General features: G+C 43.4%; 2 protein-coding genes and 1 long non-coding RNA gene across 5 annotated transcripts in view; 2 read left to right on the forward strand and 1 right to left on the reverse strand.

Annotated features, from left to right (window-relative positions):
* The first annotated feature begins 1,239 nt into the window (after positions 1-1,239).
* Positions 1,240-4,214, forward strand: LOC138763612 (uncharacterized). Its single transcript, XR_011357683.1, has 3 exons — positions 1,240-1,457; positions 2,193-2,269; positions 4,093-4,214. It is a non-coding gene; the product is annotated as an uncharacterized lncRNA (long non-coding RNA).
* A 2,330-nt stretch (positions 4,215-6,544) lies between these two features.
* tceanc2 (transcription elongation factor A (SII) N-terminal and central domain containing 2) lies at positions 6,545-26,071 on the reverse strand. 2 transcript variants are annotated; one of them, XM_069938081.1, is made up of 4 exons: positions 25,789-26,071; positions 16,769-16,910; positions 13,271-13,464; positions 6,545-8,978 (listed from the first exon to the last, which is right to left on the reverse strand). In XM_069938081.1, the coding sequence occupies exons 1-4, from the start codon at positions 25,876-25,878 to the stop codon at positions 8,790-8,792; spliced, it is 615 nt and encodes a 204-aa protein (XP_069794182.1). In that variant the 5' UTR covers positions 25,879-26,071; the 3' UTR covers positions 6,545-8,789. The 2 variants fall into 2 exon arrangements, with proteins under 2 accessions (XP_069794182.1, XP_069794181.1); XM_069938080.1 differs by having other exon boundaries at positions 6,545-8,981.
* A 59-nt stretch (positions 26,072-26,130) lies between these two features.
* The window catches only part of tmem59 (transmembrane protein 59), a 64,015-nt gene continuing 62,511 nt past the window's right edge, over positions 26,131-27,634 (forward strand). The window contains exon 1 of one of the 2 annotated variants that reach the window (XM_069938071.1): positions 26,131-26,345. In XM_069938071.1, the coding sequence (XP_069794172.1) occupies positions 26,169-26,345 (177 nt within the window). In that variant the 5' untranslated portion in view covers positions 26,131-26,168. The remainder of the gene's footprint in view (positions 26,346-27,634) is intronic. The other variant, XM_069938072.1, reaches the window with a different exon arrangement.

A 27,634-nucleotide genomic window follows, 5' to 3' on the forward strand; every position in this document is an offset into this window, starting at 1 on the left:
CCATGTTCTTTGTCAAACACCTTAAATCTGTTTTTTTTCTTGTTATCAATCCTTCCATAATTGGAAACTATTTCTGAACCAAAACTGTTTGTGATTACAAACTTCTCCTTGCTCTGTTGCTTAAAGGACATCTGATCCAATTTATTTCTCATTGGAGTTGGTTGATTTTGTGCGCAATGGAAGAAATCAGAGAAGGCATCATGATTCATCCATATTTGAGTTGCATATTTATCAGATCAAGTAAGGGCTGAATATTATTTTCCCTAAAAGATGTTAGTGAACTAGATGGGATTTTACAATGATCTAGTAGTTTTCTTATAAACTTTAATCCAAGACTCACATAATTACTTGAATTTAAATTATCCACCTTCTACAGTGGAATTCAAATTTGTGTCTCCAGACCAATGGTCCAGAATTTCTAGTTCTGTGGTTTAACTGCATTGCTAGTGTACATCTTTTCATACAAATACACAAAGATGCATTTATAATTCTCTTTTCTCAGTGGAATGCCGAGGGAGAATTAAAGCTATAATGCTGGGATCATAGGCACCCAGCAAAATTTCAACAAGATCATACTAAATTGCCCTGCATTAAATTGATGAATATCTGCATTGCAAATGGATTCAGAGAGCTTAGTACTTAAACCAGGTGAACAATACAGGTTAGACAATACTTCTGAAACTTGACACTGCTGCAGATGCATTGTATTGTTACACCACCTTTCAGATTTATTTCAGAAAAAGTTGGCCGGGCTTAGTTACTGAGTTCAATATCCATGTTCATGAAAGCAGTTGAAACCTGTATCTGATGATTTAATCATATCTTTGGATAATATATGGAAATATTGTATCTGACACAATAGTCACAACCTCTTTGGTTTTCACAGTGCCAAATATTTTGTTATTATTATGTCTTTGGCTTGGCTTCGCGGACGAAGATTTATGGAGGGGGTAAAAAGTCCACGTCAGCTGCAGGCTCGTTTGTGGCTGACAAGTCCGATGCGGGACAGGCAGACACGATTGCAGCGGTTGCAAGGGAAAATTGGTTGTTTGGGGTTGGGTGTTGGGTTTTTCCTCCTTTGCCTTTTGTTCGTGAGGTGGGCTCTGCGGTCTTATTATGTGACACCATCTTAACTGGCAACTTTTCAATTTAATGTTGTTGTTTAAAAGGAACACAAGTTATCACCTTGTCAATGATTTTCATCAGAGCTGCATTTGTGATGGTTTTGTTTCTTTCGTTTCTTTAAAGATTAGGCTTGGTTTGATACCCTGAAAAAACATTGCTTTTATGACATTAGTGGACTTACTGAACGCAGAAAACACATACTATCAAGAAAAACAAGATTCTGTTAATGATGGAAATCTGAAATAAAAGCAGAAATCAAAGTTTGAATTTGTTGTCAAGAGTACATACAGGACATCACATGCAACCCTGAGATTCTATTTCCTGCAGGCCAGGTAGAAGTTCTACTTATCAGTAACTGTAAACAATAAGAAGAGAGAAATGTAAACAAAGAAATAAATGTAAACAAACTGGAACATAGATTAAAAAATAAATATTCGGTAATAATGTGCAAGTTAAGAATCTGGTGATGTGAATCTTGTGGAACCCATCCCTCTTTCCTGATAGCAGCAGCAGCAAGAACAGAGCATGTCCTGGGTGGTGTGGATCCTTGATGATTACTGCTGCTGGTCGCCATCACCAGCGTTCCATGTAGATTTTCTCGATGGTGGGGAGTGTTTTGGCTGTGATGCACTGGGCTGTGTTGACTAAGTTTTACCATGCTTTCCACTCAAAGGTATTGGTGTCCTCATACTAGGCCGAGATGCAGCCAGTCAGCCCACTTACCACTACAGATCTGTAAATGTTTGCTAAGGTTTCTGATGTCATGCCTGAGGAAATAGAGGCACTGACTGACGTGCTTTCTTCATGGTGACATCAGTAGGTTGGGTCCAGGAAAGGTCTTCTGAGATAGTGACTCCTAGGAATTTAAATTTGCTCATGCTCTCCACTTCTAATCCCCCAATGATCAATGGATCATACGTCTCTGGTTTTCCCTTCCTAAAGTCTACAATCACCTCCTTGGTTTGGTGACATTGAGTGAGGTTGTTGTTAGTACATCATTCAGTCAAGTTTACAATCTCCCTCCTGAATGTTGACTCATTTCCCTTTTTTTATATATCCCACTACAGTCATCAGCAAATGCATAGAAGGTGGTGTTCTTGTACCGAGCCACTTGATTGTAAGTGTAAAGCAAGTAGAGCATGGGGTAAGTATGCAGTCCTGTGGTTCTCTGGTGCTGATGGAGATTGTGGAGATGTTCTTGTCAATCCACACTGATTGGGGTCTGGAGGTGAGGAAATCCAGGATCCAACTGCTCAGTGAGGTATTGAGGTCCAGATTTTGGGTTTTGGAGGTGGCTGATTAGTTTGATTAGGATGATGGTGTTAAATGCCAAACTGTAGTCAATATAGAGCATCCTGATCTATGGAGAATCTTTGCTGTCCAGGTGTTCCAGGGTTTTGTTTGGAGCCATTTCAAGCAGTATGTATACTATAGAGGAAAAACAACATTCTGCTCTGGTTGATGACAGAGAAAGAAAATAGAGATACATGAAGGAAAGGGGACGAGGGCAGTAAAAATTCAAGGCAAGGGAGATTGAAGGATTTTTTTAAAAATTACCTGAAGTGGGTGACGGCACAAGTAATAATGAAGAACACATTTTGAAAAGATCTAAATAGCAGAATAAATTGAAATATTGTATGAGTATTGAAAGATGAGGTGCAATACTTTGATCTTTTGTAGTACTCCACTGAAACAGATTGTTAGGCCAAAGAGAGAAAGGTCAAAGTAGGAGAGAGAATGAAAAAATGAATAATTGGGGCCATTTTGTGGTCACCCAATTCAAAGGTGACTACATGTAGGTGAACACAGTAGGTGAAATTTAACTTTAAGTAAATGTTTCTCTTCGAAAGGGTGTTTGGGACACTGGGATGGCGGAGGTTAAAGAGAAAATGCCTGTTTAGAAAGGTGTCATGGAAAGAGATGATATTTTTAAGTCATTAATTCACTGGCAGACCAGCATTTGTTGCTAATGCCTATCTAAAGTAGGTAGCTTCAACTTAAATTGCTTTATTGCCATAACAGGAATTAAATTCATGTCTTCAGATCAAAAGTTTAAGTTTCTGAATGCTCTCCATTACTGCACTCCAAGGGCTGGCTGAATAGATTGAACATCCGTTGGGCAAGTGAGAGCTTTAGCAAAAAATTGCCGACAGATTACATGACAGAGAGCTCTGGCAGTAACCATTGGCAGCAGATAGAAAGGCCAAGCAAGCTAGAGATTGTATTTTTCAGGTTCCTTGCTTTAACTTTCAATCGCTTCTTAGAGGTAAAGATTGTGTCCTTGGACAAAAATTGGAGTTAAAAAAATGCTGAGCTTGTAAAGTTGTGTTCTCCTTGGCAACAGGTAGTTTGTGTCTTCTGAGATCAAATTTGGTCGTTTACTTTCTGCTTGTACTCATAGTTGCCCAAATGTTTTCAGAACTCTTTGGAGATAATGCCAACATTGTTTATGGGAGGTGAGATTGCACAGTAGATTGAATTTATGTAACGACATTAAAATCTGTTTGGTGATTAGGTTTAACTCTGGTTAATATTTTTTAAATGGGTAACCGCATGCAGACGGATAAAATAAACCCAAATATGATTGGACAGTACATTGTGCCAAATTAAAATTGTAACATTTCAGAAGTATCTAAAGAATTATGATCAATAATAATAAAGTCATAGACTAAGCAAATAGATTATTAACTTTCACAAATAAAATTATAAAAAATAAAACAAGCCATCTTATCTTAAATTAGAACTCATTGGACTCTTCATATATTTTAGATCTCCAATTGAATGCAGTAGAAGATTTGAAATAGTTTAAACAAGTGCCATATGGATAATTACAAGTTTAAAAAATGAGAGTTTATAAGTTATTTAATAAAAGCTAAAATACTACAACTCTTTTTAGATATGTATTTACTTTGAGATGATTTAAAAGTTGTACAAAGTTATGAACTATTTTATTGTTTTCTTGTTTAGGCACTGTTCCATCTGGAAATGACCAGAGTCCATAAACGTAAATTGTAAAATAACAGCTGTGTTAGATGCTAGACAGTTCTTGAGAACAATCTATACACTTACATGATGAAAGAATACTACATGTGCGTTTTCAAGAACTTTTTTAATCTAGCTTTTGTGATTTATTTTGTAGAAGATTGAAATTTTCCACATCTTCCTTTTCTTTGATTGGTTTACAACCCCCCCCCCCCCCCCCCAAGACTTTACAAGTGAGTAAAGTGAGCAAGTGAGAATGTGTACTGGTAGAACAATAAAAGACCTGGTATCTGGAATTCAAACAACAAGCAGCCTGAAGCAACCAGCAAAAAAAATCCAAGGAAAATAAAATTTAAACATTAAAATAATTAATAAAATAATAGATAAAATACATGTTTAAAATTGTAAATGTTCTCTGAAGTAACATATAAACCTTTGGTGAAGATAGAAGCAAATATTTGGCCAGCGGAATGCCTTGGTTGTGCTTTGCTCATAGCAACTGTTTGAATAAGGTTGTGTGAAACAGCAATGTGAAACATACCCATGATAAACAGCTGGTTGATGCCACTATTGAGGTGATTCTCTTAAAGTATCTCCTATCCTTGCTTAGTAAGAGTTGCCCCGGTCAGAGGTTTTATCTGTAAAGTTGGGGGAACAGAGTTAATTATCTATAATGTTATTGTTCGTCTTTCGATGACTGTGGTGGGGAAGGAACCCACAGATGTAATGATGATTAAATATTTTCAAAGAATGTGACTGAAAATAAAGGAAAATGGTTTTAATGTTTATAGTTTGTTCAGGGTAAGTATGGTTTTTTAAAATTCTTAAAGCAAGGCATGGTAAAAGTAAGTCCCAAGCAATCAGAAACTACACTTATCCACCATCGACAAATCCCCATAGGTGTCGGATATTAGGGGTTTTACTGTATCATGATCAGGAATTGTAGTTTTGAAGTTAAACATAATCAACGAGCTTTGAATGTTTATGAATTCATATTTGCATCAGTCAAGTGTCATTCACTGATGTGCCCTGCAGCAAACCATTTTTAATGTGGAATGAAGGGTCCAGGATGAATAGTCAAAATCTACCCATTGTCTGATAAGTCAGTTGAGAAATGTTCTGGAAAATGTGGTGCAGATTAGATTTCCTTCTCTTGAGCTATCTGATCTCAACGAATGTGATTTATTCAGAAGATGCGGTAAAGCCCATTAGGTAGAGATCTTTTTACAGAGTAAAGCACAATTAATATTAAAAGCAGCAACAGAAACAAAATAAATTTGTCATATATTCATTACAAAAATCACCGAGAATTGACTATCCTCTCCCCATCTGGTTCCACCAATCACCTACTAGCTTCTATTCCATGCACCTTCCATATAACCACTTACAGCACAGAACAGGCCAGTTCGGCCCTACTAGTCCATGCCGTAACAAATCCCCACCCTCCTAGTCCCACTGACCAGCACCCGGTCCATACCCTTCCAGTCCTCTCCTATCCATGTAACTATCCAGTCTTTCCTTAAATGTAACCAATGATCCCGCCTCGACCACGTCTGTCGGAAGCTCATTCCACATCCCCACCACCCTTTGCGTAAAGAAATTTCCCCTCATGTTCCCCTTATAATTTTCCCCCTTCAATCTTAAACCATGCCCTCTAGTTTGAATCTCCCCCACTCTTAATTGAAAAAGCCTATCCACGTTTACTCTCTGTCCCTTTTAAAATCTTAAACACCTCTATTAAGTCTCCTCTCAATCTTCTACGCTCCAGAGAAAAAAGCCCCAGTCTGCACAACCTTTCCCTGTAACTCAAACCTTGACATCCTGTCAACATTCCCTTGTACACTTTGGCATACTGGAAACCTTTTCTCTTCCCTCTCACTTCTTCTGCAGGATCTCAACTCAAAACATTGACTTGTACTTTTTCACCTGAGTTCTTCCAGAGCTGTTTTTCCTTAACATATATCCATTTGAGTATTTTTTACATAGCCAAGCTATGCTTGAATAAGTCGTTTCTGATCCTGTTCTTTATTTATCAAGAGGATTTCACAAATTATCCTGTATTCACACTATTCTCAACAATTTCTGTTACTACAAGAGTATTCCATAACTCATTATGCTCATTGGTCTGTGTGTTGATCTTCCTTCCTCCATGGTAAAAGAAAAAGGGCCTTGTTATAAATGAAAGATATAGAATGAAATGGAAAAAAAATAAACCGCACTTGCCTTGGGTCAGGATAGAAGTTATATATTGTTTCTCAATACAGAAATGGATATTTGAATAAAATCTCACTATTTAATTTTCCTCCTATACAAGGTTCCTTTAAACCTACTTTTGTGTTAACATATCTTGTGTGGCTATCAACCTATGTTAATAAGCCTGTCAAGCACCTTAGATCTCTTTCTTAAAGGACCTATATATAAAACCAAGGAGGTCAAATTATTTTTAAAAATGTAAATTTATTCTCTATTATTAATAATGACTAAATACAATAAAGCCATAGGGTACCCACTTCATCCTGCTTTTTTGTGATACCAGCAAAGTAATACAGAACAGAAACAGGCCCTTTGGCCCAATTCATCTGTGATGACCAAGTGCCTATATATGCTAGTCACATTTACCAGTGGGTGGCCCATATCCCTCTAAAACTTTCCTATCCATCTATCTGTCCATTTGTCTTTGTAAACATTGTAATTATACTTGTCACTACTATTTTTTCTGGTAGCTCATTCCTTATATCTATAAGTGTTTAAAAAAAAAAATCACATGCCCCTCAGATCCATTTTAAATTCTCCCCCTCCCATCTTAGATCAATACCCTCTACTTTTAAACTCCCTAAACCTGGGAACAAGCCTGTGCCATTTTACCCCATCTATCCTATTCATGATTTTGTAGATCTCGATCTATTTGGTCACCCCTTAGCTTCTTTCACTCCAGGGAAAACAGTTCCAGCCTATCCAATCTCTCCTTATATTTTAAGTCCTCCAATCCTGCCAACATCTTGTGGATCTTTTATGCACCCACCCTAGCTTAATCACATCTTTCCTATTGCATGGTAACTAAAACTGCTTCCAGTCGCCAGGTGTGGTCTAACCAACATTTTGTACAATTGAAAACAGCATCCCTCTGTTGAGACTCTTAGTTCTTAATACTTTTACTCCCATTCCCCCTCAGGGTCCTATCTGTTTCTCTAAAGAAACTCTAAAGAATACAAACCCAACCCAATTAATCTCCCTTGCTGTGACAGTCCTCTCATACTATGAATTAACTTAGTGGATCTTCTTTGGACTACTTCTAGTGCCACAACTTTCTTAGATGAGTCAAAACTTTGGCCTCACCAGTATCTTGTACAATTCTAACAAAATGTTCCTATTTTTAACTCTAACCCCTTGCAATAAAGGCCAATATGCAATTTGCTTTCTATTTCTTACACTTGCTTGCTAATATACTGTGATTCATATACTCAAACACCTAGGTCTCTCTGAGCTTCACTCATTTGCAACATTTCTCCACCCAGATAATAGTCTGCCGGTTTATTTCTTTCACTGAAGTGCATGACCTCAAACTTTACCACTTTAAATTTCTTTTGCCAAGTTTTTGCCCACTCAGTCTGTTGCAGGGTCACAGTATCTACTTGACTTAGTAAGTTTTTACTACTTCAGTGCATGTACCATATTTTCACTCATCTAATGTGCACATGGAAATAATGTGCAGAAAATCATAAATTGTGTCAAAATATTTTCGAATAACGCACGTACGCATATATGTGCGGGGTGTAGATTAAATTCTGACAAAAGCAATTTGCATTTAAATGAGTGAGACAGAACAACCAGTATCTGCCACTTAATCTCCTGCAATTACCACCCAATCAACTTTCCCCAAAGGTGGCAATCAACCATTATATAGATGATATCCTGCCTCAACACATTAACAAGCTGAGGAATCAATTAAATAGAATTGAAGTCAGGCTTTCAGTTAAGTAGGATTTTAATTCTAATGTTGTTTCAAATCAGAGGCACTTGATATGTTAATCTCCTCCTTCAGGAATGGGTCTTGGCAATGACGTAGCCAGAATGTCCTGAATACCATGGCATTCAGTACAAAGAGATATTCCCAAAATCAAAATTTCCCATGCCCGCTATAAATTGTGCCATTCTTTCATTGGTACTATTACATTCTCATGCTCACTGTAATATTCCCATGCTTGCTCTAAATTGCATCTTTCCCACGGTCACTATAAATTGTGTGTATTTTTTCAATGCCACTATTATATTCCCATGCCCGCTATAAATTGCCAGTTTAACTTCCCATGCCTGCTATTAACTGGGCATGTTCTTTCAACATAAAATATTCTCGTATAGTGCGCACACACACATAATGCACAAGGTGGGTGCCTGGTTGGTGAAGTACGCATATAATGTGCACTTTATATGCGTAAAAATATGGTCATAATAATAAAGACAAATTTTATTTATTCAAAAAGTATAGTAAATGCAATTTTGCTTTCATCATAACCATAAATGTGACCTAATGAATGCTCTGTCAGCTGGAACAAATCCATTTATGAGGGTTCACATATTAACTCTTTGCCGCTGCTTAAAAAGAAAATCTGTTTCCACCAGTTCAAAACAACAAAACTTTTTTGGAAATTCACAAATTATGTACATGCAGATATTTAAAATTCTCAAAATTTCTTGTGATTTTCAACAAGCTGCTTCACAGGGAACCTGTACGTTTTAACCTGTTCCCGGAATTCTGCTTTGTGTTTTAAAGTGAAGACTAGCGCTCGTATTGTCTTTCGATAGGGAATGTTGATCAAACGAGAACACTGATGAAAAACCTCACACTCCAGGCTTTCAATCAGAGGATGTTCCTGCTGTACAAAAAAAAAATCACAATTAGATATTATATTAAATATCATAAATAGTCATACTACACTGGGGTTTTTAACAAACTAATGACTTGGATCATGCCTTTTCAGCCTGCACTTCCAAAGAGAAATTCCACATTGTGCAAGTTCCCAGCTGACGCATTCAGCACAAAAGTGTGGAATCTCCTGCTACAACATCATATCCAGAGGTGAAAATGTGGTGCTCATATGAAGGGGTAGATATACTTGGTACCTCTCTCTCTATCCCATACGTTACTAGAATGCATATCCATCTATCGATATCTATTGATCTATATATAGATGTAGATAGATATAGATATAGACATAACTAAAGTATGCTAGCATACATTACACAACCCTATTCACTTGAATCTAGTTGCAGATTTGATGAAAATTTAGGTGAAGGTAATGTTGCCAATAAGATGACCTCTTGAGCCTTTCTACACAGAAGCCACAGCTGTACTCTGACCCACCCCAGACCAGATACACCCATGGCCCTCACAGTCGATGCCTCAGGAACAGCGATTGGTGGAGCAGCAGATCGAAGAAAGTTGGTACCCACTAGCTTTCTTCAGCAAACATCTGTGGCCCCTGAACTAAAGAACAGTGCTTTCGATAGAGAACTGCTGGCGCTGTACTTAACCATTCGCTACTTCCGGTAATTTCTTGAGGGGAGGGTTTTCACAGATTTCATGGACCACAAACCATTGAACTTTCACCCTGGCTAAAATCTCTGATCCCTGGTCAGCCCTCCAACAGAGACACTTGTCTTATATCTCAGAGTACACCATCGATGTCAAGCACATCTCGGGCAAAGACAACGTGGTCGCGGACACCTTGTCAAGACACAGCATCCACTCCCTGGTCAATGGTCTGGACTTCACAGCACTGGCAGAGGCCCAGCAGCAGGATGACGAGATCCCGCAGTACAGGACCACTGTCACAGACTTTCGGCTTCAGGACATTCCAGTCAGCACAAGTACTACCACCCTCCTGTGTGGCATGGCCACCGGGAGGGCAGGTTCAACCTGTTGTCCCAATGGTGAGGTGATGAGTTTTTGACTCCATCCACGGGCTGGCACACCCATCCATCAGGACTACGGTCTGTCTGGTGGCCAGCAAGTACGTGTGGCATGGATTGCAGAAACAAGTCTGGGGGTGAGCCAAGGCGTGTACACAGTGCCAAACAGCCAAAGTGCAGCGACACACCAAGGTCTCCCCACAGCCTTTCGAGCCAATGGAACGCAAGCTTGACCACATTCACATGGACATAGTGGGATCCTTGCCAGTCTCTCAGGGTTTTTGCTACCTGTACACAATGGTCGACCACTTCACCCGGTGGCCAGAAGCAATCCCCCGGCCGACATATTCACCAGGTACTTTGCCAAAGCACTCCTCTCGTCCTGGATCGCAAGATTCAGACTGCCACAGCACATCACTTCAGACCAAGGCGCACGGTTCATCTCCAGTTTGTGGACCTATGTTGCCAACCTGTGGGGCGCTCACCTACACCATACAACAGCATACCACCCGCAAGCCAACGGCATGGTCGAGCGTTTCCACAGGCACCTCAAGATTGCCTTCATGACCAGACTCAAGGGCTCCAAATGGGTAGACAAGCTACCATGGGCACTACTGGGCATCCGAACAGCATCGAAAGAAGACCTCCACGCATCCTCCACTGAACTCGTCTACGGAGCATCACTCACGATTCTCGAGGATTTCGTTCCATAGGCCAGAGGACAGAAGGAGGAGACAACCACCTTCCTGGACAGGCTGCGCGAAGAGGTTAGTAACCTGGGTCTGATCCCACTCTCCAGACACGGACAAGCCAAGTCCAACATCCCCAAAGAACTCAAGGAGTATGAGTACGTGTTTGTACAGAGGACCCCACCGCTCACCACTGCAAAAGCCATACAAAGGTCCCTTTCAAGTCATCTGAAACAACAGAGCCACGTTCGAGCTGGAGATCAACACTGGTTCTGGGGCGGGGGGGTGTCATGTGGAAGCCCACAATTGCGAAGATCGGGCTGCCACATCGCATGGCAAGTGACTCCCAGGACAACGAAACAGCAGTGTTAGAAGCTGGGGCAGCATCAGAACAACAGCCCTAAAATGGCATTGGTCAAGCTAACTCAGCAGAAACAGGCTGGGGAAGAAGGCATTCATATGCTATTGTTATTCATACGACTGACTCAGTCAATCAGCAAAAACTGTGGTAATTTGAACAATATAAAAGCAGCCTTTCCAGCCCTAATAAAGTGAGTGAGCTTAACCTGCCACACTGTGTGTGATTTTGTGTGAGCTTGTGGGCGCGGCGGTGAGCTTGTGGGCGCGGCGGTGAGCTTGCGGGCGCGGCGGTGAGCTTGCGGGCGCGGCGGTGAGCTTGCGGGCGCGGCGGTGAGCTTGCGGGCGCGGCGGTGAGCTTGCGGGCGCGGCGGTGAGCTTGCGGGCGCGGCGGTGAGCTTGCGGGCGCGGCGGTGAGCTTGCGGGCGCGGCGGTGAGCTTGCGGGCGCGGCGGTGAGCTTGCGGGCGCGGCGGTGAGCTTGCGGGCGCGGCGGTGAGCTTGCGGGCGCGGCGGTGAGCTTGCGGGCGCGGCGGTGAGCTTGCGGGCGCGGCGGTGAGCTTGTGGGCGCGAGATTATGTGCGTGCGAGATTATGTGTGTGTGCATGTGCGTGCGTGTTTCTGTGTAGCGGTTGGCTACAAATTCATACGTATGTCTGCTCTTCATTGAATACAGCTCGGCCAATACCATTATTCATTCAGTGCTGATCAAGAAGCTATAAACTCTAGGCCTCTGTACCCGCCTCTGCAACTGGATAGTTAAATTTCTCATTGGAAGACCACTTAGTACAAATTGGAAACAACGTCTGCTCCTCACTAATTATCAACTCAGGCACACCCCAAGGATGCATGCTTAGCCGACTGCTCTACCATGACCATGTGGCCAGGCACAATTCCAATACCATTTACAAGTTTGCCGATGACACCAGTCATTGGCAGAATCACAAACATCAATGAGGAAGCATTCAGAAGGGAGATAGATCAGCTCATTGAATGGTGTAACGACAACAACCTTGCACTCAATGTCAGCAAAACAAAGGAGATGATTGTGGACTTCAGGAGGAAGTCAGGGGAACACGACCCAGTCCTCATCAAGGGTTCAGTAGTGAAGAGGGTCAAGATCTTCAAATTCCTGGGTGTCAACATCTCTGAGGATCTGTCCTGGAGCCTCCATGTTGATGCAATCACAAAGAAGGCTCGCCAGCAGCTATACTTTGTGAGGTGTCTGAGGAAATTTGTCATGTCCCTGAAAACTCTCGTAAACTTCTACAGGTGTACTGTGGAGAGCATTCTAGCTGATTGCATCACTGCCTGGTATGGAGGCGCCAACTCTTAGCACAAGAGAAAACTCAAGAGGGTTGTTAACTTGGCCTGTGACATCACAGGCGTCAGACTTCACTCCATCCAGGACATCTACATGAGGTGGTGTCTTAAAAATGCAGCCTGTATCCTCAAAGACCCCCCCCCCCCCCCACCACCCAGGCCATGCCCTCTTCACTCTGGTACCATTGGGAAAAAGGTACAGGTGCCCAAAAACGAGCACTCAACGACACAAGGACAGCTTCTTCCCCGCTGCCATCAGATTCCTGAATAATCAATGAACCATAGACACGGCCTTACTTTTCATCCACTGTTATTGTTACTTTGTTTTATAGTAATGTCGTAAGATGGTTTGGTTATAATATGAATATTTACTCTATGTCGCTGCTGCAACACATCAAATTTCATGACTTGTTCATGACAATAAATTCTGATTCTGAACTCACTGGAACGTTAAGCAGTGTATGTGATGAGAAGAAATGCAACTAAGTCTATTCATATGTCAAAGCAATTTCATTTTTTAAAGAAATGCTCACCAGCAATACGTAAAACAGACTTTTCGATGTCAAGCTGTTTTATGGAGCGTAAATTACAATGGATCCTCTACAATGTCAATTGCCAAAAAGCTTCAGATTGGGCTTCTCCAAACTTGTGCAATTCTCAATATCCATACACAAGATGGGATGAAAAAAAGAGGGTTATCTATACTCTCCAGAAAAGGGAGTATGCCCTTTTTACCTCATTTTCCTTACGCGAAGCCTTTGTCCAACACAATAGGTTTGTCTTTAAGACGATAGACAAGATTTCAATGTAGTTTCCAATATGACAGTACTTTTAACTGATGAGAGGCCCCAAAGTCAAAAGTTTTATAAGCATTAAAAAAATTTACCTCCAGTTCCAAGACTTCAGTGAATAATTTACAAGCATTTCTCCTGAAATTCTCAGTGTGAGAATCACATCGCACCTCAATGGATGGTTTATTTTTATTTTCTTTGATAAAGTCTCTCCAGGTTGTAAAAATTACTTTAGCAAGTTTGGCCACTTCAGGGTCTGAGTTTTTCCTCATCTTATTTACAACATGACCTAGAAATAGGGGGGAGGAAGATTTATGTGAAAGTAGGATGCCACAAATAAGGATGAGAAAATAAGAAGAAATCTAAAGTTAAGAAAATAAAAAACTAGCACTTGTAAAGACACTTGTAAAGATGGTCTTTTCAGCATCTAAAGGAGACAAGGATATATTTGCGACATTTCTGATTTTTTTTTCCTTGAAGGGCTCAGGCTCGAAAAGGCAGAAGAAGGTTATATCAGAAAGTCTCAGAATTCAAACAACGGGGGAGGAATCCAGACCAACAAACGGTACTAATTGGATGTGATAAGGGACTAAATAGAATTTATCATGTCTGTGTGAAAGGAGACAGGGAATAAAAAGACAATGGAGGGAAGCAGGGGATGGATCTCCCAGTGGCCACCTATTTTAATTCTCCATCCCATTCCCTTGTCAACGTGTCTGTCCATGGTCTCATATACCGTCAGACTGAGACCACCTGTAAATTGGACGAACTACACCTCATCTTCCGAATGGGCACCCTCCAACCAGATGGATGGCATTAATATCGACTTCTCTGGCTTGCATTTAAACCGCCCCCCCCACCATCCCGGTCTTCTCTCCATTCCTTATCTCCTTTCGCACAGACATGAGAAATTCTACCTAGTCCTTTGTGATATATCTGATATACCTTTCTGATTTTTGCATCTGTATTCACTTAGGAAACTGGCAGAGAGTCCATGGAAGTGAGGCAAACAAGTAGTGAGGTCAACAAGTAGTGAAGTCATGGAACCTACAGTATACAGTTTAAAAAGGAGGAGGTGCTTGCTGCCTTAAGGTAAACTATGTGAGGTGCAGAAAGTTTGGAGGGTAGCTCATTTTGTTTAAAAAAGGCTGCTGTTAAAAATAATTCATGAAATTATAAGCCAGTGAGGCTGAGGCCCAAAACATCGTCAATGTATCTTTGTCTCCTATAGATGCTGAAAAGACCGGCGGAGTTCCTCCAGTATTTTTATACAATCACAATGTCTGAGCCTATTGTGTTTCACTGAGCTACTACTTGTGGGAGGCATTTCAATCACAGGACATTATGCAGCATTAACAATATACCTTTAAAGCAGAAATGTTTCTATTTTGTCAATAGGCCAACTGTAAAACTACAAAAGCAGCTGTCAAGGAATCAATTTTTAAAACTCATTAAATTTACTGAAATCTAATAAAGATACAGTAGAGACTTATTTTAAGAGAAAATAGAATTAATTAATTAACAAGCATTTCTACGCATTAAATAGACATAGATTATAAATATTGAAATAATACAGTTTGATGAAAGTGTGTGCCAAGGAACGCTTTCATAATGCCATTAGTTTCAAGATTAATTATGGATAAGGATAGGTCTAGTTCTCAGGTTGAGATTCTCAACTGGAGAAAGGCCAATTTTGAGGAAATGAGAAAGGATCAAAAAAGGGCAGAGTGGGACAGGCTGTTATTTGGCAAAGATGGTAAGTAGGAGCCCTTCAAAGATGACATTTTTGACAATACAGAGTTTGTATGTTCCTGACAGGATTACAGGCAAAGTTAACATGCATAGGGAACCCAGATTGGTCCTCTTGAAGATCAGAGTGGTCAGCTATGTATGGAGCCAAAAGAGATGAGAGAGAGCTTAAATGTTTTTTTTGCATCTGTATTCACTTAGGAAACTGGCAGAGAGTCCATGGAAGTGAGGCAAACAAGTAGTGAGGTCATGGAACCTACAGTATACAGTTTAAAGAAGAGGAGGTGCTTGCTGTCTTAAGGTAAATTATGTGAGGTGCAGAAAGTTTGGAGGGTAGCTCATTTTGTTTAAAAACGGCTGCTGTTAAAAATAATTCAGGAAATTATAAGCCAGTGAGGCTGACCTCAATAGTGGGTAAGTTATTGGAAGGTGTTCTAAGGGATCAGATATACAAGTCTTTGGTTCAACATGGACTGATTAGGGATAGTGAACATGGTTTTGTGCATGGTAGACCATGTTTAACCAATCTTAGTTTTTCAAAGTTACCAGAAATGTTGACAAAGTAAAGGCAGTTATCTGTTATCTACATGGACTTTAGTAAGGCCTTTGACAAGGTCCTGCATTGGCGGTCAGTCATGAAGGTTCATGGTGTGGTAGAAATTGAATTAGACATTGGCTTTGCAGGAGAAGCCAGAGAGTGGGAGTGGATAATTGCCTCTGACTAGAGGTCTGTGACTACTGGATCCACTGTTGTTTCTCATCTATATCAATGATCTGGATGATAATGAGGTAAATCGAATCAGCAAGTTTGCAGATGACACAAAGGTTGGAAGGGTAGTAGTTAGTGAGAAGGCTTTCAAAGCTTGCAGAGGGATCTGGATCTGCTGGAAAGCTGGGCTGCAAAATGGCAGATGACATTCAATACAGACAAATGTGATGTGTTGCACTTTGGAAGGACAAACAAAGGTAGGTTATACACTATAAATAGCAGGACAGCGAGGAATGTGGTAGAACAGTGGGATCTGGGAATACAGAATCATAAATCCCTGAACATGGCATCACAGATAGATAGGGTCATAAAGGGAGGCTTTAGCACATTGGCTTTAATAAATCAAAGCATTGATTACAAGAATTGGGATGTAATGGTAAAGTTGTACAAGATATTGGTGAGGCCAAATTTAGAGTATTTTAATGCAGTTTTGGTCACCTAACTGCAGGAAGGATATCAATAAGATTGAAAGAGTGCAGAAAAAATTTACAAGGGTGTACCAGGACTTGAAGGACTGAGTTACAGGGAAAGGCTAAACAGGTTAGGATTTTATTCCCTGGAGCGTAGAAGCATGAGGGCAGATTGGTTTTTAAATAAATTTCACAATTTTACAATCCTTGCAAGTATGATAAATCTTTTCAGTGTTGCATAGGATGCCAAGAAAGTTGTGATACTTTATAATATAAAGTTTATATGCTTCATGTACAGACACTGAAACACATCTATTTTCATCTCTTTGCCTGTGTTCAATCAAGATTTTAGTTGCATACTCTTTGGTGTCTTCCACTTGGCTCTAAATTTTCACTCAGCAGAAGTCTATCTTTTCAATTTACTGTTATTACAATGAATGCACTGAGATGGGATCTGCTCAAGCAACATGTTAGTCTAGAAGCATTAGTAACTGATGAAGCTCTGATGACATAGGAGAGTTACAAAAGAAAAATGTGAAATTATTTGTACGACGTGCTTTGAGGCCATGTGTGGAACCAATTTCATTCTTCTCAATTCAACAAATTTCCATCCCCTAATGAGGCCACGAGGAAATCCTGCAAAACAGAACAATTACAAACTTTACCTATTTTTGTTGAGCGCAGTACTTCTTGTGAGGGAATTTTCTTCTTCAGTTCCAGTAATGCTTCTATCAAGTTTTCCTTTGTTTGATTGGGGAGTTCCAAAATGGATTTAAATCTCTTGATATCCTCAATCACCACAACCCTCTGTTTGAGAATTAAAATCTATATTAATAGTCATTCCAAGTTTTTAGTAACAGATCAGATACTATTTAGTGTCATCTAATAAAACAGAAATGTAATATTACACAAAATTGCCCTTTGTCTGCCATAAGGAAGACAAAGATTTGCCATTAGAATCAGAACTTATTGCCAAGGACATGGCATGAAATTCATTTTTTTGTGGCATTACAAGTGCAAATGTTGCTATAAATTAAATTTAAAAAAAAATTAGTGCAAAAGAAGAGAAAGTGAGGTAGGATCTGTGCTTCATTGTCCATCCAGAAATCTGATGGCAGAGGGGAAGAAGCTGTTTTTGTACCACTGGGTGTTAGTCTTCAGGTTCCTGAACCTCCTACCTGATGGCAGCAGTGTGAAGAGGGCTTGGCCTGGGTGATGAGGTACTTGTGGATAGACGCTGCTTTCTTAAGACACTGCCTCTTGTAGATGGATTGAAGACTGATGGGAGTGTTTGAGTTCCCGACTCTCTATAGTCTTACTCTGTCCTGGGCATTGGGATCTCTGTGCCAGACAGCGATGCAACCAGTCACAATGCTCTCCGCTGTACACTTGTAGAAACTTACAAGAGTCATTGACGTACCAAATCTCCTCAAACTCCTCACGAAGTATAACTGCTGCTGAGCCTTCTTTGTGATTGCAATGTCATGGAGGACCAAGGACAGATTTTCAGAGATGGGGACACCTAGAAATTTGAAGTTCTTAATCCTTTCCATTGCTGACCCATAGATGAGGACTGGTTTGTCTTCTGATTTTCCCCTTCAAGTCCTTGATTTTGCTAATGTTGAGTGCAAGGTTGATGTTGAGACACCACTCAACTAGCTGGTCTATTTCACCCCCGTCTGCTTCCTCATTGCCATCTCTGACTCTGCTGATGACTGTGGTGTCATTGACAAATTTGTTAAAGGCATTTGAATTGTGCCTAGCCACACAGTCATGGGTATAGAGCAAGGACAGTGGGCTGAGCAAGCATGCTTGAAGTCCACCTGTGAGTGAGAAGGAGACATCGTTTCCTATTTGTACTGACTGTGGTCTTTCGATGAGAACTCCTGAAGGGCCCAGACACTGAGGGAACCCTGGACGTGAATCCATGAGCACTCAGTGATCCTGGGGGGGGGGGGGGGGGGGGCACTCTCTTTTGCTTCTCTTTCTCTGACTGTAATTAGGCATCGAGGTATAGATCCAGTTGTAGAGGGATTGCAGAGGCCCAGGTTTTGGATCTCATTCACCAGTACCAAGGGTATGATGGTGTTGAAGGCTAAGCTGTAGTTGATGAGAGTAACTTGATGTATATATTGCTATTGTCTAGGTGATCCAGAACTGAGTGAAGAGCCAATGAGAATGCATCTATTGTGGAACGATTGTGACAGAAGGCAAATTGCAGTAGGTCCAGATCTTTATTTAGGTAGAGTTAATTCTGGCTATGACCAACCTCTCAAAGCATTTCATCATAATAGATGTGAGGCAACTCACTCTGCTATTCTTGGGACCTTTGAAGCAGGTCGGAGATTGCAGCAGCGAGAAATTAAAAATATCAGTGAAGACTCCGGCTAGATGGTTGACACAGATTTCAGTTCCTTGCCAGGTTCACCACCAGGGTCTGATGTCTTGCAGGGTTTACCCTCTTGAAGGATGTTCTGACCTTGGCCTCAGACGCAGGATCATCAGCTTCTGCAGGGATTCTCATTGCTCGATGCCCCATTACAGTCAGAGATAGAGAAGCAAAAGAGAGTCCACCCAGAATCACTGAGTGCTCATGGATTCACCTCCATTGTTCCCATACACTCTGGGCCCTTCAGGAGTCCTTACCCATAGCATCCTCTCAAATCCCAGTTCCATTTCTTGGTTCTCATGCACCCTGCAGTCAGGTGAGTCCTCTGACCTCAATTCATCAGCAGACCACAGCCTATGAGTTTCCTTGCCCACAAGTCACCAACAGCTTGCCTCCTGTGTATATGTTTCAGCCCCACAGCCCTTAACTTGAGTGCCACTGTGGGCACTGTCCTTATGGTCGTCTCCTCTGCTTCTCCTTCTCAACTGGGATGTTCTCCCCATTAGAGATGCCCTACACCAGTCCACTGCTCCCCTGGAGACTGCAACTCCTTGTGGCCACAGTGTTTAAATAAAACACTGCCAGCTCCTTTAACGGACAGTTTTAAAGCCATACTGCTGTTGGCAGTAGGACCCAGTGGAGAAGCATGGTGTCTCCACATCACAAATTGCACTTTTATTTGCAAGTACAATAATTAAGATTTTAAATGAGTCATTGGAATATATTAACATCCAAGATGTAATGACATTTTGAATTAAACAAAGTAAAAACACATCAACACAATGACAAATTAAAAAAATCAAAACCACATAAAAAGAGTACTATTGCTATACAGTTTCAGTTCCATGAATATACTTTTATTTGTGTTTGTTTCAAACTTCTGTGTTATTTTAATTGGTTTTCACCAAATCACATTGTAGTGTTTTTTTTCTCCTTAGTCAGTTTTAGATTAATAATTAGAAATTTAAAAGTCAGTATGAATTGGAATCAATGTCTTCTCCTTACTGATTATCAACACAGGTGCACCCCAAGGATGTGTGCTTAGCCCACTGCTCTACTCATTATACACCCACAACCGTTTGGCCAGGCTCAATTCCAATGCCATCTACAAGTTCGCTGATGACACCACAGTTGTCAGCAGAATCACAAATGGCAATGAGGAAGCGAACAGGAGGGAGATAGATCAGCTCGTGGAGTGGTGGAACGACAACAACTTTGCACTCAACGTTAGCATAACCAAAGATGATTGTGGACTTCAGGAGGAAGTCAGGGGAACATGACTCAGTCTTCATCGAGGGCTCAGTAGTGGAGAGGGTCAAGAACTTCAAATTCCTGGGTGTCAACATCTCTGAGGATCTGTCCTGGAGCCTCCACTTTGATGCAATCATAAAGAAGGCTGGTCAGCGGCTATACTTTGTGAGGTGTCTGAGGAGATTTGGTATGTCCCTGAAAACTCTCGTAAACTTCTACAGGTGTACTGTGGAGAGCATTCTAGCTGATTGCATCACTGCCTGGTATGGAGGCGCCAACTCTTAGGACAAGAGTAAACTCCAGAGGGTTGTTAACTTGGCCTGCGACATCATAGGCATCAGACTTCACTCCATCCAGGACATCTACACAAGGTGGTGTCTTAAAAACGGAGCCTGTATCCTCAAAGACCCACCACACTGGCCATGTCCTCTTAATTCTGCTACCATTGGGGGCAAAGGTACAGGAGCCTAAAGACGAGCACTCAGCGGCACAAGGACAGCTTCTTTCCAGCTGTCATCAGATTCCTGAATATCAATGAACCAGACACTGCCTTACTTTTCACGTACTACTATATATATTTTTTATTTATAGTAATGTTGTAAGATGGTTATAATATGAATGTTTGCCCTATGATGCTGTCACAAAAACACTGAATTTCATTACCTGTTCATGTCAATAAATTCTGATTTTAATTAAGTGTAGCGGCTGCTACAACACAGAAACACACCACTGAACTCAGTGGGGTTTCCAGAACTGTTTATTTGAATTTCGTGTGGGCCCCTTTAAGGCCAACGGGAGTTCCACCCCATGCAGCAGTAATATCATCACGTGGTGTGGGGCGCGAGCTGTGGCCTAAGCCACGAGGCAATGAGCAAGCCCTGACGGCATCATCTTCTGCAGCTGCCCCACCAGTGCAGTGGTACAGATGGGGCCGGTTCGCTCACAGAGATATGCATGGCCAAACAAATCCACCCCCCCACCCCCCCAGAGCCGGCTTACCGTCTCACCGCTTGGACAGCCGCCCCCTCTGTTTAGTTTGGGCCGTCTGCATGTGCTGGTTTAAGTCCACATGTTCCGGCTTTAGTCGGTCAACAGTGAAAAGTTCTTCCCTGCCTCCAATGTCCAGAGTAAAGGCTTTTCCCAATTGCTGGAGGAGTTTTTACAGGCCCTTATATGGTTCTCCCATTGCACTGAAGAAGAGCGGCAAAGACTTCAACGGGTGGTGAGGGCAGCAGAAAAGATAATTGGATGTCCCCTACCCTCCCTGAGGATCTCAACACCTCTCGTTGCCTCAGTCGAGCACAAGCAATAATAAAGGATCCCACCCACCCTGCCCTGCATCTGTTTGACCTACTACCCTCTGGCAGACGCTACAGGTCAATCAAGACAAGAACAAACAGATTCAGAAACAGCTTTTTCCCCCAGGCTGTCACTACACTGAACACATATATCCACAAATTCCCCTCTCTGTCCTCCACATCTATTATACATACAGCCGACACCACCACCCCCCCCCCCACCTCCATTCACATAAAGGACATATATGGCACTGTAAATTAAATTTTTTATTTAACTTCTGTGGTGCCGCCTGTGGTTGCGTCGCTGCATTGGTAACCTTGTACTGCTGTCATAAATCTCGTTGTATAACTTGTACAATGACAATAAAAAGCTATTTGATTTGATTTGTGTTGCAGGGGGGCTGGGTGTGGGTCATGCCGGACGAACATGAACTCTGCTGAGTCTAGCTCTTTGGGGACTTTCGCCGGGTGCTTGCCGTGGTGGGCAGGTGGTGGGTTTGGCACCTCCGGGTTCAGCACCTGCTCTGAGAAACTGCCTTGGTGCACCATAGATGAGTTCTGCAGACAAAACTTGGAGGTCTTCTTTCAGAGCCGTTCGAATGCCGAGTCGGACCCACGGCAGCTTGTCTGTCCAGTTGGATCCTCTCAGCTGCGCCATGAGAGCTGCCTTGACGTGTCGGTGGAAACGTTCTACGAGCCCATTCGCTTGGAGATGATAGGTCATGGTGTGGTGGATCTTGATCCCCAAGCGGTTTGTCAGATGCTCTGAGAGGGCAGAGGTGAACTGGGCACCCGTCATTGGTCATTTGGGCTCTGGCGCAGGACTCGGCGTAAGTGTCCCTGAGGGGGATGGCTTCCGGCCACCTTGTCGTCCGGTCGATTACAATCCGGAGGTAGTGGGCATCCCTGGAAACCGGTGGGGGGCTCACTATACCAACATGGATATGGTCAAACCTCCTGGCTGACGGGTCGAAGTGGTGTATCAGGGCTCTGACATGGTGCTGAACTTTGGATGCTTGGCAATGCGTGCAGTTCCTTGCCATCTGGGCCACTTCTTGCTTTTACCTGTGCCAGACGAAATGTTCCACCACCATTCACACTGTCATCTTGTCTGAAGGGTGAGCCAGGCCGTGGATCACCTGGAATGCTTCCTGCTTCCACTGCGTGGGGACTATTGGTCACGGCGAGTCGGTCGAGACATCGCACAGGACCATGTTGTGGCTGCCTGGCAGCTTCAGGTCCTCGAGGTGCAGGCCGGTGATGGCGGTTCAGAGGGCCTGCGTCTCATCATTCCTCTGGGCCTGAGCTAATTGGGCATAGTTCAGTCCAGGGGACAAGTTGTGGATGGTCGGTCTGTTAAGTGTGTCGGCAACGACATTGTCCTTATCTGCCTGGTGCCAGTGGTGAACTCCAAGATGTAGGAAAGATGTCGCTGCTAGCATGCCAACCGGGGATCCTTAGCCACGGTGAGAGCCTGAGCTCTTGCAGGCCTTTGAGGGTGTCTGGCCTGAGGAACTGTTGTATGGCCTTGACCTTGTCTTGCAACGGCCCCATCCGCTGTGATGGTATGGCCCAAGAACTGTAGTGACTCATTCCCGAACTGACATTTGGCTACGTTGATGGTGAGGCTGAATTTAGCTAGGCAGGCGAAAGTGTGCGGAGGTGGGGCTCGTGCTCATTGTGATCTCGACTAGCGATGAGGTTGTCGACGAGATAGATGAACGACGAGATAGATGAACACGAAGTCCAAGGTTCTGCCCACTGTGTCCATGAGCCGCTAGAAGGTTTGGGCTGCATTCTTCAGGCCAAAAGACACCTGAAGGAATTTGAAAAGGCCGAACGGGATGATGATGGCAGTCTTGCCAATGTCATCTGGTGTATGGGAATCTGGTGGTAGCCCCTAACTAAGTCGACCTTGGAGAAAACCTTGGCGTCATGCAAGTTGGCCGTGAAGTCCAGGATATGGGGGATGGGGTATCAATCAGGCATAGTCTTGTCATTGAGCCAACGGTAGTCCCTGCATGGGCGCCAACCCCCGGAGGCCTGGCAACCATGTGCAGGGGAGAGGCACAGTTGTTGTCTGACCTGTGGACTATGCCGAGCTCCTGGAGGTGGGAAAACTCCTCTTTCGCTAACTGCAGCTTCTCTGGTGGCAGTTGTCTGGCCTTCGCATGGAGTTGAGTTCCCTGTATGGCGATGTGGTGGCAGATGCTGTGCTGGGGCATGGTGGTGGTGAACTGTGGCCGTAAGATGGCGGTGAACTCATTAAGGATGCAGGAGTACTCATCCCTAGGCATGCAGACGGTTGCTATCCCTGGCCTGTGCACGTTGGACAGCTTGAGATGGAGGGTCTGAAAGGTACGGGCATGCACGAGCCTCTTGCCCTTCAGGTCAGCCAGCAGGCTGTACGCTCTGAGGAAGTCGGCTCCTAACTGCGCAGTTCTCACGGTAGCCAGTAGGAACTTGAAGCGGAATTTATCCTGCCAGAGATGTACCTGAACAGTCCATGTGCCAAAGGCCTTTATGTCGGTGCCGTTCGCTGGCTGTAGGGTCGGGCCTTGTGCTTTCATGCAGGTCTCTATGGTGGTCAGGGGCAGCATGCTTAACTCTGCTCTGGTGTCCACCAGGAAACACCGTCCATTGGTCTTGTCCACCACGTGTAAGAGGCTGTTTGAGTGGCCAGCCGTTGCAGCCATTAGCAACAGCTGGCCTGGTCGTTTCCCTGGTACGAGCAGGGTTGGCGGCATTTGCTGACTTGTGTTCCCCAGCTTTGATGATAGAAGTGCCAGGTTGACTGGTGCTCCTCCTTCTTCAGTCTGGGGGTGGGCTGTGGTTGGCTGGGAGCAGGGCAGGTAACCTGGTTCATGGTGGCCTTGTTCTCTCGCTTCGTCCAGCACAACACATCGGCGCGGGCTTCGACCTTCCTGGAGTCTGAGAAGTCCTCGTCTGCTAGCAAGAGCTGGATGTTCTCCAGCATTTGTTCGAGGAAGGGTTGCTCAAACATCAGGCAGGGCTTGTGACCTTTTGCCAGTGCAAGCATTTCATCCATTAAGGCAGACGGGGCTCTATCCCCCAGGTCATCAAGTTGCATCAGCCTTGTTGCGTGCTGTCGACGGGAGAATCTGAAGGTGCTGATGAGGCGGGTTTTGAGGGTGATATACTTGCCCTCCTCAGGAGGATCGTGGATCAGGTCATCCACCCTGGGTGCCGTTTATTCATCGAGGACGCTCACCATGTGGTAGAACATGGTGGAGTCCGAAGTGATCTGCCTGAGTCAAAACTGTGCCTCCACTTGCCCGAACCACGTGTGGGGCCGGTGGGTCTAAAAGGGGTGGGGGGAAGTTTCAGAGACAGCATTGATTGCCGATGAATCCATGTTGCGAGACCAGATAACGTTTAGGCTCTGCAGCGTCACCAATGTAGTGGCTTCTACAACACAGAACTGTTGATTTGAATTTTGCGTGAGCGTAAAGCCAACAGGAGTTCCGCCCCACGCAGCGGTGACATCATCACATGGCCCAGGGCGCAAGCTGTGGCCTAAGCCATGAGGCAATGAGCAAGCCCTGACGGCACCATCTTCAGCAGCTACCCCGCCAGCTTGGCGGTACAAATGGGGCCGGTTTGCTCACAGAGATGTGCACTGCCACACAAGCTTCTTTTTCCTATTCCAATAACTGTTTAAGGTTTTTTTTTCATTAAAACAATTAAGGTATTTAAAGAAGAGGAAAAAGAATCCTGGCCAAAAACAGAATGGTTGAAAAACGTCTGTGCCTGGAGTCTCAAGGAAATGAGGGGAGAATGGAAGTGACTGAATTGCTCTGCTGGGTGCCAATATGGGTTAATTGGGTTTTATTGGCACTTTCAGGTGGCCATTTGCTTGGCAAAATGCAGCTGTGGTAAGACCACGTGAATGTGCAGGAGGTGCCTGCCAGGCAAGTTTGGTAACCCTCCCCCGCAGCACAGTGGCCTCCCCAATCACCTGAATGCAGTCGCCTAAAAGCTGCATTCGGATGACAGTCAGCTGGCCAGCGCCTGACAGCTCCTCTCCCAGTCCCCACTCTGTCAGGCGGCCGGCGCGGGCTGAAATCGCGGGGACGTCCCCACACTGATCCCGCTGCCCTGCTCACGAAATCAGTCCCCACACTCTTGTGACTGATTTCGGGAGCACCTGAAAAAGCCTCTTGCCTCTTTCTCCGTCCCTAATAGGTTGGCTGGGTGGGTCAAGTCTCCAGAATGGAGGACCATCGCCTTCCCAATATCGTGTTCTATGGCGAGCTCTCCACTGGCCACCGAGACAGAGGTGCACCAAAGAAAAGGTACAAGGACTGCTTCAAGAAATCTCTTGGTGCCTGCCACATTGACCACCGCCAGTGGGCTGATCTCGCCTCCAACCGTGCATCTTGGCGCCTCACAGTTTGGCGGGCAGCAACCTCCTTTGAAGAAGACCGCAGAGCCCACCTCACTGACAAAAGGCAAAGGAGGAAAAACCCAACACCCAACCCCAACCAACCAATTTTCCCTTGCAACCGCTACAACCGTGTCTGCCTGTCCCGCATCGGACTTGTCAGTCACCAACGAGCCTGCAGCAGACGTGGACATACCCCTCCATAAATCTTCGTCCGTGAAGCCAAGCCAAAGAAAAAGAAAGAATAGGTTGGCTGCGAAACGTGGTCAATCATTTGAGAAATCTCCCAAATGTCCTTGATTCTCAGTTTTAAATACCTTCCGGGAAGCCACTCCACTTTACCTTCAAAGATTCCAAAGTGAGCTGCCGGTAAACTGGGCGCTGGGGCTGAGCTGGGCCCGCCGTACTGCTCCGCGTGACGAACCGGTCCATGAAAGGGAATCCCGACCCCACCGAGTGAAAGGCAACCGCCCCCAGTCAGGGCAAGTCGCCCGTCCGTTTCCCGGTGATTGCCGACAACCTCGCTCCAGACCACCGGAGGGCAACGACAGTTCCCGGCAGTCCTGTTTTGCAGATCCGCGACGAGAGTCAATCACCGGGATCACATGGAAGACGGAAGTCGCGCTGATGACGCATAAAAGAATAGAGCGAGTGACGTTTTGACGCGCACGCGCAGTGGGGTGAGGCGTGGAAGTGACTGAATCACAACAAACAGACGGAAGATGGCGGTGGGAGCGGTGGCCTCTGTTCGTCGCGGCTCGGTTATGAGCTTGGCATTTGTTTTGTGTTCTTGCGTCCCGGTGTCGCTGGCTTCTGATGCTTTCGAAGCCGTTTTGGGAGACACGGCATCGTGTCAGAAATCCTGTGAAATGACTTACACCCTGCACACTTACCCGAAGGTAAGGGGCCGGCCGGCTGCGAGCGACCTGCGGGGAAAAGGCCGCCGCCTGTTCTCTTCAAAGCCTTGATGTTTTGAGGTTTTCTGTTTTTATTCAGGGTGTGTTTTACTTTGCCAATGTCGTCGGTTTCTTTGGACCCAATTATTAAAGTAACCTGTTTAGTTAAAATTCGTTTTTTAATTTTTATTTTTTTCCATAAATATACATAGAAAAACTCTCCAACATCCTATGTACTTGTATGTTTTATATATTTATAAAATCTTTATTAAGAGAAACAAGCAAAACAACTCCTCCCTCCCTTTTCACAGTATAAATCCTCACATTGTATTTATGTGGATCATCAAGAATTCTATAGGGGAAGTCTCCTGCATTCATACTTTATCAACATTCAATATTATCCTTTTTATTATTAATATTTCTTATTCTGATTGGACCCCTATATGATTCAAATATGGCTGCCATTTCTTAATAAATGTCATATTTGTTTTTTTTTTAAGTTGTAATTTATTCCTTAAGTATGCAACTATTAATCCCAGCAGTCCATTGTGCTATATGTAGAGGAGAGTTGAAATTCCAAGTATTTGCAGTGCTTTTTTTAGCCACTGCAAGGCTATTTTAACAAATGGAATTTAGTTAGTTTATTACTTATTTCAATAAAATTGCCCAAAAGATGAGTCTCTGGATTGCCTGTGAAAGTCACCTCTGTTATACTTGTTAATATTTCAGTAATATCCTGCCTGAAATGTCTAACCTTCACACATGACCATATAGCATGCAAAAATGTTCCTATTTCTATCCTGCGCCTAAAACACATTTCTGATATTTCAGATTTTGATCTATGCAACTTCTGTGGTGTGAGAAATGGTAACAAACATTGCTCTATATTATTCCTTTATCATGCCACGAATTCAATATTTCGTTACCTAGATTCATGGGCAGTGATATGATCCCAGAGGACTCCAAAACCCAGCAGCAATAGAAATTCACCAAGACAATGGTTACTTAAACAAAAGTTGCTTTTAATTTTCTTTAAACATAAAAATGGGATCAAACTTTAACTTGTTACTATTAACTTATCCTAACTTAACCCCCTTCTAATTCTAAGCACATGTGTATGTAATGTGTATCTGTTCAGGAAAGTTTTCTGTTTCACTGACCAATCTTCCACTTTTTACTTCTCTCTCTTTTTTTTTAAATTTTTTATTTTTCACACCATAAATCACAATAGCCATGATATACACTTTTTCTTTTTCACACATTTACAGTGACTTTTAAGATCCCCCCCCTCC

This window comes from Narcine bancroftii, chromosome 5 (genome assembly GCF_036971445.1).
Source record: "Narcine bancroftii isolate sNarBan1 chromosome 5, sNarBan1.hap1, whole genome shotgun sequence".
NCBI classification, from domain to species: domain Eukaryota; kingdom Metazoa; phylum Chordata; class Chondrichthyes; order Torpediniformes; family Narcinidae; genus Narcine; species Narcine bancroftii.